The sequence below is a fragment of the Sorex fumeus genome, unplaced genomic scaffold (assembly GCF_029834395.1).
Source record: "Sorex fumeus unplaced genomic scaffold, SorFum_2.1 ptg000029l, whole genome shotgun sequence".
In the NCBI taxonomy this organism is placed as follows: Eukaryota; Metazoa; Chordata; class Mammalia; order Eulipotyphla; family Soricidae; genus Sorex; species Sorex fumeus.
The window spans coordinates 17312923-17325992 of record NW_026606086.1 but is presented as its reverse complement, the minus strand read 5'-3'; the positions used below and the strand labels follow the sequence as shown (position 1 = coordinate 17325992).

At 63.5% G+C, this 13070-nt stretch overlaps 1 protein-coding gene across 1 annotated transcript; it reads right to left on the bottom strand.

Annotated features, from left to right (window-relative positions):
* Nucleotides 1–258: 258 nt before the first annotated feature.
* Nucleotides 259–12805, bottom strand: CARD14 (caspase recruitment domain family member 14). The gene is made up of 20 exons (XM_056115367.1): nucleotides 12595–12805; nucleotides 11649–11786; nucleotides 10246–10571; nucleotides 8309–8461; nucleotides 8005–8124; nucleotides 7373–7498; nucleotides 6369–6513; nucleotides 5894–6024; nucleotides 5638–5771; nucleotides 5288–5382; nucleotides 4710–4770; nucleotides 4125–4320; nucleotides 3110–3236; nucleotides 2731–2968; nucleotides 2291–2354; nucleotides 1965–2076; nucleotides 1514–1687; nucleotides 1057–1178; nucleotides 575–690; nucleotides 259–484 (listed from the first exon to the last, which is right to left on the bottom strand). The coding sequence occupies exons 1-20, from the start codon at nucleotides 12803–12805 to the stop codon at nucleotides 259–261; spliced, it is 3015 nt and encodes a 1004-aa protein (XP_055971342.1).
* Nucleotides 12806–13070: the final 265 nt, after the last annotated feature.

Sequence of the window (13070 nt, the reverse complement as noted above, 5' to 3'; positions counted from 1 at the left end):
GGTTCCGGAAGGCACTCGGGGCTGTGAATGTGAATGGGAGGCCCCATGGGTACCCCGAGGGTCAGCCCTCTGTGCCCACAAACTGCCTGGATAACTGGGTGGGTTTGCGCCCAGTGGAATTCAGATCTTGGACTCTGTACAGCGCCAGGGAGGGACAGAAAAGCGGGGTCCCTGGGGGGAACCTGCACGTGGGGAGGGGCGGGGTGGGGATGCTGAGAGCCAGGGCCCCCGAGACTGCAGCTGTGGGGGGCACGGGAGTCAGCGGGGTCTCCAGGGGGCGGCAGGACCCTGCTCTACCCACACCAGCTTCTTCTGCTCCTCAGCTACCGCCTGGCGCACACAGACCAGCAAGGCGTCCAGGTCACCCCAGCTGTCGGAGGCCAGGCTTCTCGCCAGGCAGGGAGCCCCGTCCAGCTCGCCCTCCTCCTGCCGGGCCACCTCCAGGAGCTGCTCCTCGGAGCTGCCCAGTCTCTGCAGGGCCTTCCTGCAGCAGAGCGGCGAGTGAGTGGGTGCTTGTTCCCAGGGAGGCGCCATCCCCTTCCCCGGCCGGCCCAGTCATAGGCCCAGCGCCCACCTTAGCCTCTTGGCTGCCTTCTCGTTGATGGAGACGTGGAGGATGATGGGGAAGATGTCCATCCCGTGCAGGGCGCGGGCACTGGCCACACCCACGTCCAGGACGGCATGCACGTTCTGAGGGTTCAGGGAGGACAGTCAGGATCCCGCTCCAGCCACCGAGGGGCCAGGAAGGCGCAGAGGCACGTGTCAGCTAATGCAGCACCATGGAGTAGAGCAGCCAAGCCTCCTGCAACACCAAACCAGGGTGCGGGCCAGAGCCGACCAAGCATGCGCTCTGTGTGCCCCAGGGGGCCCCATCACTGCTGGTGCGGCCCCCCAAGAAGAGAGGCAGGTGGGCCCTGTGCGCCCGCTGGCGGGGCTGCCACACCTCCTCCCTCTGCCTGGGTAACCTGCAGCCCTCCCCCACCCCCCGACCTCACGGAGGGGCTTCAGGGTTCGGGGACACTGAACAGGGAATGGGTCTGGCCCGGGGCCCCTCACCTTCTCCATGAGGGCCTCCAGGGCTCGGCGGGTGAGGCCGCAGTGGTTGCCGGGCGCCCCCCGCTCCAGGACCACCTCTCCCCGCTGGCTCAGGGTCACATACTCCTCCTGGCTCAGGTGCTCTGGCGGCCACATCACACACCTGTAGGGAGGCCTGCGGGGCCAACGCCGCCACCTCCAGAGGATTCTCCCCCCGCTCAGCAGACTGACCATCCCGGGGACCCATGGGGGTCAGAGGGACAGGCGGGTGGTGGGCAAGGCATAGACCGTAGACAGGTGGGCACGGGGGAGGGTGCGCAGATGCACACAGGGATGGAGAGATGGATGCCCGGACAGATGTGTGGCCGCGCCAGCAGCTCTGAGCACCCAGGAATGAGTAAGGGCAGGGGGGAGGGGTCCAGGAGGTGTCACCGGGCAGGGAGGGTGGGCGTGCAGCTGGTTCCAGGGACAGGCTCACCTGCAGGACATCGTGTGAAGCCCTGGAGCAGGCCCAGTTTCTCACCCAAGACCCTGCCCACCAGCCGGGGCACGAGCAGCAGCGGCCGTGGCTGGTGGGGCCGGTGGGGGCGGACCAGGGTGTACGGTGCCAGGGTGAGGCTGCTCGGTGCCCAGAAGCGCCCGCCGGGGGACTCTGCAAAGAGGGATTTGTGAGGGGGGCACCCTGCCCGGTCCTGCCAGGCTGCATGGGGATGAGGGTACGGCCGGAGGAGAAATGGGGATAATGGACAGAGGGACCCTGCCCCCCCATACCTGGGCTAAGGGCCTCCCTCTAACTCTATCTGTCCACACCCGCAGGGCCTGGCTGCTATGCTGAGGCCATGGAGACAGTGTCCAGGAAAGGCCCTCAGCACACGAGGGTCCAGAGCAGTGCCTACGGCCCAGGGAGGGGGTCACGGCCCCCATCTCACCTTCCGCCCTGCCAGAGTCCCGCTGGGTCCCATCGAAGGACGAACACTGTTGGCTCACCTCAGCTCTGTCTGTGCTGATGATGCGGACCACCTTCTGGGGGCCCCCGGGAGCCTGCGGGGCAGGGGGACCGTCAGCAGGTCCCAGAGGGCTCCAGGATAGAGGCTGACTGGGTGGAGGGGGCACCTCTGCCAGCAGAGGGCCACTGAGGGTACGTGCCCCACTGAGCCACCTGCCCGCCTGCAGCTGGGTGCCATGGGGGCTGTTGTGACGGAAGCTGGGGCACAGGCCCGGGGCCTCCCGTCTTCAGCCACCGCCATCACCTCACCTTGCGGGCACTTCCGCTCTGCTGCGCCAGTTCCTGGATCAGGGCGAGGAGCAGCCGCTGGGCCCTGCGCGAGGACAGAAGCTGGCTGACCCCGCGCCCGCAGGCTCTCCTGGCCGGGGCCCCTGTGCCTGCCTGTGGGTGCTGGTCCCCGGGAGTCCCAGAGTGAGAGGGGGCTAACGCCCCACGCACTGCGGTACCTGCCTAGGCTGGGGGGGGGGGACCCAGGATCTGGTTCCCAGAGGTGACGCTGCTCCCAGCAGGGACCCCAGTCAGGACAAACCGGGTCACCCAGGGACACCATCATGAGGATGGTGATTTCAGGCATCTCACGAGGGGTGGGGAGAGCCCTAAGTGGACATCTATAATAGCTTCTAACCAACCTGGATGCCCCACTCCAGAATGGTCTAGAAGGTTCTAGAATTCCTGCCCTGTGCACTCACCCAGCATAGTTGGGGATGGTGCCGCGCTCTGAGCCCTGGGTGCTGTAGGGGCCCACGCGGGTGGCGTGCCAGCAGGCACGACCCTGGAACACCGTGTCGGTGACGTGCAGGATGTCATTGCAGCGCACAGGAAGTGCTCCGGCCGCCTGCTCTGCCATGGCCAGGTTGGCCCGGATGAAGAACGAGTCCCCCGAGGTGACTGCCCGGGCCTCCAGCTCCTGCAGCAGCTTCTTGTACCCTGCTCGAGGATGGTGGCAGATGAGCACAGGGCAGGGCCCACGAGGAAGGTTCTGGGATGGGGGCACGGGTGATGGGAAGGAGCGGGTTGGGCTCACGCGGGAGGCCACAGAGCTGGGGCAGGCCACGGGACGGGATGTACCATCCGTGTTGCGCCTCACGGACAGCCTGCAGAAGCCCGCCACCCTCCCCAGGAGGCGCAGCGCCTGCTCCAGCGTCGTTTCCTCCAGGCCAGCCTTGAACACGGGGTCGGCAGCTTCGCTCTCCACCTGCAGGCCAGCACACGCTCACCCCTCCCCTTGGACTCGGGGCTCTGGCCAGCCCTCTCCTTCCCCCACCCCAGGAACCAAAGACAGTCCCCAGGGCTCACTCCTGGCTCTGTGCTCAGAGATCACTCCTGGTGGGCTCCGGGGACCATAAGGGATGCTGGGGATAGAACCCTCATTGGCCATGCACCAGGCAAGCACCCTCCCCACCATGCTATCTCTCCAGTCCAGTCTCCACTCTTGAAAACCTCCTTTCTAGAATGTTCTAGAACATTCTTGGTTTGGGACTGTTGACATTTCGGGGATCATTTGGGGAGGCCCCAGGCAGGACAGGAGTGAGGAGCTCTCTAGATGCCATAATCTCCTGGGGTCCCCCGCAGAAGCGCCCACTAGGCTCTCTTGCCCCTCAGCCTCTGGGCTGTTTGAGTGACGCCCAATGACTAGACGTGAAGAGGTGTCTCTCATGCTCCTGAGAACTGGCTGCATGTGGACACAGGCCCCCAAACATCACCAGACTGGGCACCTGGGAACTTCTAGGCCTGGCTGGGATGGAAGGAGGGCCCTGTAGCGGCACAGAACGGGGGGTGACATGTAGAGGGACCGGTGTGCACAGACAGAGCTGGGCAAATGACAGTGGCCCCAGGGTCCAGGGGTCATTGGGTACACTGACCCCTTCACAGTGGGCACCGTCTGTCTAGTCCTATGTTGAACTCATAGGGTGACCCTATGTCCCAGGACATAGCGTTGGGGGCCCAGCAGAGTGCCCACCTCCTAAGGGGCTACACCACCTCTGCCCTGATCACCCTGGACCTGAGGTTATGGGGCCAACCACCCTGCCTGCCCCACACGCACCCCAGGACCCCTGCCCCCTCCTCCCAGAGCCCCCATCACCATCAGGATCTGGGTGCCGGGGCGCAGAGCCATCTGGTCTGCTGCGGAGCCTGGCGTGACGCGGTGGATGAAGATGCCTGTAAGGTTCCCACCAACGACGCTGATCTGCTCCAGCAGGCCGCGGCCCTGGAAGGCCAGCACGGTGGGGTGGGCAGGGGCCTTGCAGGCCGGCCGCCGCCGTCGCACCTGCACACTGCTGCGGGGAGGAGCTGGGTGAGTGTGTGCATGTCCGTCTGCCTGTATCTGTGTGCGTATCTGTGTGTCTGTGTGTGCCCCTGTGAGTGTGCCCCCCATGTGTACAGCTCCATGAGTGTGTGCTTTTGCATGCATGTCTGTGAACATGTTTGGTTTTCTATGTTTGTGTGCACACATCTGTGTCTCCATGTGTGCATGCGCATGTCCACGAGTGTGTACTGTGTGTGTGTGTGTGTGTGTGTGTGTGTGTGTGAGCAGGGCAACCCTGCTGAGCCAAGCATGCTGGCATTGTCCCCGCCTCTATGCAGTCCCCCAGACTGTGGCACTTCCCCACTCCACTAGGACCATCCTTCCACTGTCCCCTGCCTGTCACAGGTACCCACTGCCCACCTGACTGAGGCATCAAGGGCCGTGGACGGTGGCTGCAGGCTGCATTCCAACTCAGGAAGGTCTAGAAAGAGGCCAAGATTGGACACTAGCCCTGTTAGCCTCAGACGCCTCCCTGCCCCATGCTATGAAGCTGGACCTTTTCATAGAGCGGCTGTGTCTTCAAGTTCTTCTGGAGAGGTACCAAGAATTTGCAGGCAGGCTTCCTAGACACTCAGAGACACTCAGGGCCCGTCCTCCCGCACGGGATACGCCCCCTTCAGGACATGCCCCTCTTGGACACTTCCTCGGGACACTTCCCTTCTGCGGGACACACCCCTCTGCTGGACTTGTCCTCTCTGCTTGGCCCAGCGTTTCTGCACTCCTGTCCTGGGTCAGCGGGCAGCAGCGCCCACCCCACGGGGAGGGCAGGGCAGCCACAACCCCTGCTGGGCCTCTCTGGGCCACACACTTCTAGGTGCGCTGACCACCTCACCCCTGATGGCACTCAGGCACTCTCGGGCTGCCCTGAGCCGCGTCCTTGTTCTGTTCTAGCTCAAGAGCTCCAGCCTGCACGGGGCAGTGGGGGCCGGGCTACTCACCTGCCCTGTCCACGATCTCATAATCCAGCTCTGTGTCCACCTTTGCTCCCAGGGAGCTGCGCAGGTCGGCCTCCTGCACCTCCAGGAAGCCACTGCTAGTATAGGAAGAGGGGGAGCCTGGGTCATCCACTAACACCCCATAGCCACACCCAGACCCACACCCCAGCCCCAGACCCACACTTAGACACAGACCCACACCTGCACCCAGACCCACACCCAGACCCAGACCTGAACCTAGACCCACATGCAGACCCACATACCCCCCCCCCACACACACACACCCGCTCCCCCAGACCCACGCTGGCCCTGGCCAGGTGCTCCCAGGGTGCCAGGACTCCCCGTGCCCCTACCTGGAGGCCCAGGGCTCCTCCCAGAAGTCCGCTCCCCGTCTGCACAGGGACAGCTGGCTGGGGGGCAGCGGGCTGCTGGAGCAGAAGCTGGATGCCAGCTCGCGGCTGGACGTGGCACTCAGGTCAGACCAGAGCTGAGATGGGGACAGGTGGAAACACGGGCTCCCATGGGCCGCCGCCCCCCGTGACCCCTCAAAGCCCACCCCCTCCTGAGCCTACCATGCCCGGAGCCCCTGATGGCGGGGAAGGGTCGTACCTCGGAGGTGTTGGGAGAGCCCCCGTCACTGTCACTGTCCTCACTGCGTGGGCAGAGGGCGAACATGCGCACCAGCCTCTGCTTCCCCCTGAGGCCGGGCTCCCTGCCCCCCATGTCCTGCGGGACAGGGTCTGCTCAGAGCCCACCCTTCCGTCTTCCCGCCGTTTCCCCAGGCACACGGCTCTTGGGGGGCAGGGAGAGGCCGCCATGCGGGTCTCACCTACCCACCCGGGCTCTCCGGGAAGTCAGCTCAGCACCCCGGTACCTGGTGCCCCGCTATCAGCGTGTTGCAGCTGTGAGAGCAGGTGGCCACTTCCCCAACCCCCGTTCTCTCCCTCTGGACCCCATGCTTCGTGAATTCCAGAACCTTCTGCCAGGCTGCGGTCTACAGACCACCTCTCAGAGCTGAAGCAGACCAGCGTCCCGCTGTGCGTGTCCAGCATGGGGGCTCAGAGGCCAGGCAGACTCACCCCACGCGGCGCCTCAGCCCGCAGCCGCCGCAGCTCCTGGCGCAGCTCACAGACCTCGTGGCTCAGCTCACAGACACGCCGGCGAAGCGCGTCCTTCTCCGTCAGCTTCTGCGAGATCTCCAACTGGGCGCCGTCCCTCGCAGAGTAGGCCTGCGGGGACACGGTGCGGACAGTCCATGACATGGCACGACCCGTCACGGACACACATGAACACGGCACGGACACGGAACAGACACTGCATGGACATACACATGGCAGACACGGGCTGCCTGAGCCTGCCCACCGGGAGCCTGGCCAGAGGGGCAGGAGAGCAGGTGTGAGCCCACTGCACCCAGCAGCCCCCACTCTCCCACCCACCCACCACTCTCACCCCCACACACCCACACACTCACCCACACAAACATCCACCACTCTTTTTTTTTTTAATTTTATTGAATCACCGTGAGATAGTTACAAGCTTTCATGTTTGGGTTACAATCAAACAATGACACCCATCCCTCCACCAGTGCACAGTCCCCACCACCAATATCCCCGGTAGACGCCCCCATTTCCCACCCTCCCACACCCACCACTCTCACCCCCCATGTGCACCCACTGCTCACACCCACACACATACCCACCCACTCAACCCACTCACTCTCCCCACTCTCATGCACCCACCCACCGACTTACCCACCCTTCCTCTCACCAACCCACCCTCACCCCCACTCACCCACCCACCCACTCTCACCCACCCACCTACTCACCCACCATCTCATCCACCCACAGCCACCTTGACTGTCACAGCTGGACAGTAACACCCCACTGGGGTGTGATTTTCATGCAGATCCCCTTTCTCAACCCTCTTGTGAAAGAAGCAGGAGATGAGCCCGGTGCAGGCAGTGGGGGAGTCAGGACACCCCGTGTGGACCCGAGAAGAGGCCCGGAATCCGCTCAGTGGCCATGGAGGGCGGGGGCTGCCTATCTCCGGCCTCCAGGCCCCCCCCAACCCCCCAGAACGCCCGCTCACCTGATCCCGCTCCTCCTGCAGCTCGGCCACCTGGCTCTGCAGGGTGCTCGCCTGTGCCCGGTAGATCTCGCAGTCCGCCTGGGCCTTCTGGAACTGCAGCAGCGTCTGCTCTTTCTCCTCCCAGCACTGTAGGGCGTCAGGCTGAAGTCAGCGTGGGCAGCGGCGACCCAGGGAGCCACCCTGGAGCACATGTGCTCCCTCCATGGGGCGGGGGTGGGCACCAGGCCCCAGCTGAGTCTGGGACGAGGCTCTGCAACCTGCAGTCACCTGCTGGCGGAGCCTGCTCTCCGCTCTTTTGCTTTTGTTTATTTATTTTTGGGTTTTGTGCCACACAGCTAGGGCTGACTCCTAGCTCTGTGCTCAAGGATCACTCCTGGTGGTCTCAGGCGACCATCTGGAGTGCTGGGGGATCGAACCTGCATTGGCTGTGTGCAAGGCTGTGCCCTCCCCGCCGTCCTGTGGCTCCCGCCCCTGACCATGGGTTTAACCCTCCGAGTACGGTTTACTCGACACCGGCGAGATGCTCCTGCTGGCAAGCAGAGCGCCGAAGATTCTAAGAGCAACAGCTGGCCCGGGAAAGCGGCTGGGGCGAGGCAGGGCTGGACTGTGTGTCCCAGGCGGACGCCTGTCACCTGCTTGCGATGCGTCTCGGCGGCTACAGCCCGGGCCCGTAGGGAGTGGATCCGGTCCACCAGCTCCTGCTTGCTCTCCAGCGCCTCATCCAGGCTCTGCTCCAGGATGTCCTTCTCCACCTGGGGAGAGCCAGTCACCGTTAGGGGGAGGCGGGGAGCACCTGGAGCACGGGGAGCATGCAGAGCATGGGGAGGACGGAGAGCCCTGGAATATGGGACCACGAGGATCATGGGAGCACTGGCAACACAAGGAGCACTGCACGCACGGGGAGTGTGGGGAGCACGGGGATCACCGTGGGCCTACCAGGCTGAAGGTCAGGGCCGGCTGCCTGTTGTTCTCCTCCTGCGCCTCCTGGCCGTCGGGCGCCGTGCCCAGCCCCAGGGTGCGCGCTCGGAACTCCCGCTCGCACGTGGAGGAGAGCTTCTCACGCTGCAGCTCCTGCTGTGCCAGGTACAGCTGTGCAGGGGGGAGCGAGGGTGGTCGTACAGGTGAAGGCATCGGCCTTGCACTTCAGCCCACCTGTGATCCCAGTCTTACAGAGTCCCCTGAGCACCGCCAGGAGTGATCCCTGGCACAGAGCCAGGAATCAGACCCCGCATCGTGGGGTCTGGACCCAAATCCACAAACCTACAAACCCAACTGTGTAGGGAGGAGGCCAAGGGCACCCAAGGGTGTCCCACCTCTGGGCCTCCAACACCACCAGTCCCGACTCCAGTTCTGCGGTCCAGGAGGCAGAGGGCCCAGCAAAGGCCGAGGAGCCCCTCCCCTCCAGCCCTTTCCTGAGGCCCCCAAGTTCAGTGAGTCCTTCCCCGTCACTAGACGGACACCCCAATACTCGGGGTCATGGGGGCTTGGACACTCTGGCTGTGTGTCAGGGGAGGGCGCCGGCAGGACAGAGCCCAGGAAAAACATGGCCCCTGAGCTGCAACCGGGCCTCGCCAGCCCGGCGCCCCAACCCAGGTCGGCTGTGTGCAAAGTAAGAGCTGAGTCTGTTAAACTGGCACCTCATAGGGTCCCTCACAGAATCAGATGGGCGCCTAGCTGGGGTGAAGTGAGCTGGACATGGGCCTGGACCTCTGTGATGAGAAAGTGTGGCTGAGGGGAGACAGACAGATGGACCAGCCAGGGACCAGGGTACCCAGGAGAGGGATAAAAGGGCCAGCCAGGGCACCTGGGGCCCTACCACCATGTGTATGATTCTTGTAGGAGCAATAGCACAGCGGGTAGGGCGTTTGCCTTGCATGTGGTCGACCCAGGTTCAATTCCTCTCCCCTCTGAGAGCCCAGCAAGCTACCAAGAGTATCTCGCCCACATGGCAGAGCCTGGCAAGCTCCCCGTGGCATATTTGATATGTCAAAAACAGTAACGACAAGTCTCACAATGGAGATGTTACTGGTGCCCGCTCGAGCAAATCGATGAACAACAGGAGGACAGTGCTACGGTGCTAAAGAGCTAAAAATAGGGCTCAGGAGTTGCACAGACAGTACTGCAGGCGGGTGCTGGCCTTGCACACTGCTGACCCGGATTCAATCTCTGACATCTGGTCCCTAAGCCCCTTCAGGAGTGATCCCTGAGCGCAGCGCCAGAGGGAAGCCCTGAGCACAGGAGGGCACAAAGAACAAAAATGAACATTAGGGCTCAATGTCTCACATGTGTGAGACCCTGGGTTAGATTTCTGGCACCACAATTTTTTTTCTGCTTTTTGGGTCACACCCGGCAATACTCAGGGGTTGCTCCTGGCTCTGCACTCAGCAATCACTCCTGGGGGTGCTCGGGAGACCATATGGGATGCTAGGGATTGAACCCGGGTTGGCCGTGTGCAAGGCAAACACCCTCCCTGCTATACTATCACTCAGGCCCTGGCACCACAATTTCTAAACAAACTTTAATAAACAGATGTTAAGGAGCTCACTAGGTAGACAAAAAAAAAGCAAAGCAAATGCTAAAGATGGGACGACCACCTTCAGTGTGTAAAGAGATTTTTGTGAAGCAACAAGATGTTGACCCCAACACAAAGGAGTGAGGGTGAGATGGGGGCTGGGGGGGTTGGCTGAGAGACGAGGGGGCACAGAGGCAGGCATCCTCTCCCCGGAAGCCACGTCCTGTAGGGATGGCCGAGTCTCCAGATCCATAACCCAGCGTGGCCGGACGGAGGGCAGAGGGGGAGGTTGTGGGGACTCCCATGGGGACCTTGGGGTGATTAGGCCGGGGCGGCAGCCAACGTGGTGGGGTGGCCCTACCTCCTCCTGTAGGCGGTGGCAGCGCGAGCTGGCCAGCTCCTTCTCCCTCAGTGCATGCCCGTGCTGCAGCGAGAGCCCAAGAAGTTGGTCCTTGAGCTTCAGCACCTCGTGGAAGTGGGTGCTGAGCTCTCGCTTCATGCGGTCGTGCTCGGCCTCCAGCTGGCTCAGGCCCTGCACCCGGGCCTCCGCCAGGTCCAAGCGCTCCTGCAGCCGCCGGCACTGCGCCCGCAGAGCCTCCTTCTGCCCCTTCTCCTGGCTCAGCTCCTCCTGCAGGCTGCTGATGGCCCCTGCCAGACACTCCGTCAGCTTGGACGTCTCCATGAGCCCTGTGGGATGGGCCCGGAGGGTCACTTGTGCCCACACCTGTCTCGTCCATCCTGGGTTTCATCAAGCCACCCAGACTGGCAGCCCAAGACAGCTGTCGCCAGTCGGTTCAGTAATGGGGGTGACGGGAGACTCAAGCACAAGGGTATGGGTGCCCCCAGCTTCCAGTGAGACCCCACTGTTCAGGCCCCTCGTCAACAGCTGGGAATGTCATCCTAGGGAAAGGGACAGCCAGGTGACATCAACGTGACGGGGGAGCTGAGCAGGCAGGAAGCGTGGCAGGAGGCTTTGAGCCACACCCAACCTCTTCCCTGGAATTTCAGTTTTGGGGGGACCCTGCTGTTGATGTTGGGGGGCCATCAGGGCGACATAGGTGGGACTGCAAGGCCACCGCCATTTCCAGCAGTGGGCAGGGAGCCCTGGAGTGGCAGAAATCGGACCCAGGGTCTGGAAGATGCAATGCATTTGCCTGACCCTTTGCGCCACATCTCCGGACCTCCCCAGCCTGGCTAACCCTCCAACAGCTGCATCCTGGACAGCCAGAGCTGCTCGTAAAGGATGTGGCCAGGGCCCGAGCCACAGGACAACGGGGAATGTATCTGCTTGGCACGTGGCTGACCCAGGTTCAACCGGATTAATTCCTGAGTGCAGAGCCAGGAGTAAGCCCTGAGCATCCCCAGGTGTGGCCCTCAAACCAAAAAGATAAAAAGGAAGGGGTGGTATCACGGCCGACCTGAAAGGACCCTTCCTTCCCTGTGGTCCCGCCTCTCCAGATGGCCTGGGCCACGTCCCCCGGCTTCTCCCCTAGGCCCCGCCCCAGGCTCCACCCATGGGGCCCTCCCCAAGCCTCGCCCCCCATAGATCCTGCCTCAGGCCCCACCCACCGACTCCACCCAAGGCCTGCCCACCCGATCCCGCCCCAGGCCCTCTCGTGCCCCGCCCCAGGCTCAGGCCCCGCCTCCAGGCTCGCTCAGGCCCCGCCCCTCTCTCTGTCTGCCCCTCCCCCTCCTCGCCGCTGGTTGCGCCCAGGTGGGCTCCTCTGTGGTTTAGGGGAAACCCGAGTTGTGGGTGCGCCTCACCGCTGAAGTTGCTGCCATCCACATCGGGCTGCAGCCCCGTGAGCAGCGTGTAGATGTCGGGGTTGTGGAACTTGAGGCTCTCCAGGAAGGCGATGGCCCCGTTCTTCCCGCGCGCCTTCAGCAGGTCCAGCAGGTGCCCTGGGGAGACCCTCCGGTGACATGGTGTGGGGGGCAGGACTGTTGTGGGGGACAGGAGGCCTCTGTAGGCGCCTTCCTTCGTGGATGGCACCGAGGCTGCCTCAGCGGATGGGGCGCAGGCTGAGTGCGCAGGTGCCCTGGGCATGGCTGGAGCGACCCCGAGCACCACCAAGTGTGGCCCCCAAACCCAGCACAGCCTGGGGAGGAGGCGGTCAGGAGCGCAGGCAGCCGAGGCAGGGGAGGGGCCAGATACCCACGCCCACAAGCAGCTCCCAGAGAACCTTCCAGGCCAGTCTCCAGGCTCTCACCTCCCCACCCCCCACCCCATGGCCACCCTGGGGCACGCTCCCCCGTTCCCCTCACCACCTGACCAGGCAAGGCCATGGGGACACCCCGCCCCACCACCAGGAGGGTTGGACCAGGCCATGAGAGTAGCCTCTGCACACAGAGGCCAGGAGGCCACTGTCAGCCCCGCACACTCTGCAGGGCTCTTCTGCAAAACGAACTGACAGCGTGTCTCAGAGAAGGTTCTGGAGAAGACCAGATTGTGAGCGTGACCTCCATCCAAGGACAAGGGTCAAGAGAGACGGGGACATAAGGAATCACGTAGATGGACACAGGAAGTCATGTGAGAATGACACAGACATGGGAAGTCATGTGGACAGACATGGACATGGGGGTCACAGACAGGGAAGTCACAAGGACAGACATGTGGACACAGGGAGTCACGTGGATGGACTCAGACACAGAATCTCACAGGGTCCCATGGAGGGAAGCAGAGACGGGAACAGGGCCCCACGGCGCTCACCCACACGCATGGCCGTGTTGGTCAGCTGCGGGCTGTACAGCACCTCCTCCTCGTCCAGTTGGCCCAGCACGCGCGCCTGCCGCAGGTAGGGAGTCAGGCGGCTGGGGGACACACTGCACACTAGCCGCTGCCGCTGCCCGTCCAGCATCTCCCACAGCACGTCCTCGTCCAGGGCCGTAAGCGCCGAGTCGGTGCGGCGCAGCTCCCCCATGGTGGAGCGCTGAGGAGACAGGACGGGGCACCCGGGTCCATCCTCGGCACCGCACTGAGCCCCGACCATGACTCAGGGAGCCCCAAGACAAAAAAGTGGGGCCACATCAGAGGCCACTCCCGTGCTCTCCTGGGGGCATAGATTGTCCTGCTTCAGATTCTGACAAGGCAGCCACAGACAGTGTGAGGCGGCATGACAGTCCCCCAGCTCACGCACACCCGCACCCTCACGGTGAAACGTGGAAAGACCCCTGAGCACGGAATCT

Bases quoted from the DNA above. Each gene is read 5' to 3' on its own strand.
- CARD14 (XM_056115367.1), bottom strand. From the start codon at position 12,805: ATGGGGGAGCTGCGCCGCACCGACTCGGCGCTTACGGCCCTGGACGAG. The intron at 7,499-8,004 runs GTGACAGGCGTC...GACGCCCTACAG, and splicing joins CCGAGACGCATCGCAAGCAG to TGCTGGGAGGAGAAAGAGCA. The intron at 4,321-4,709 runs GTGGGCAGTGGG...TCCTCCCCGCAG, and splicing joins GCCCTTGATGCCTCAGTCAG to CAGTGTGCAGGTGCGACGGC.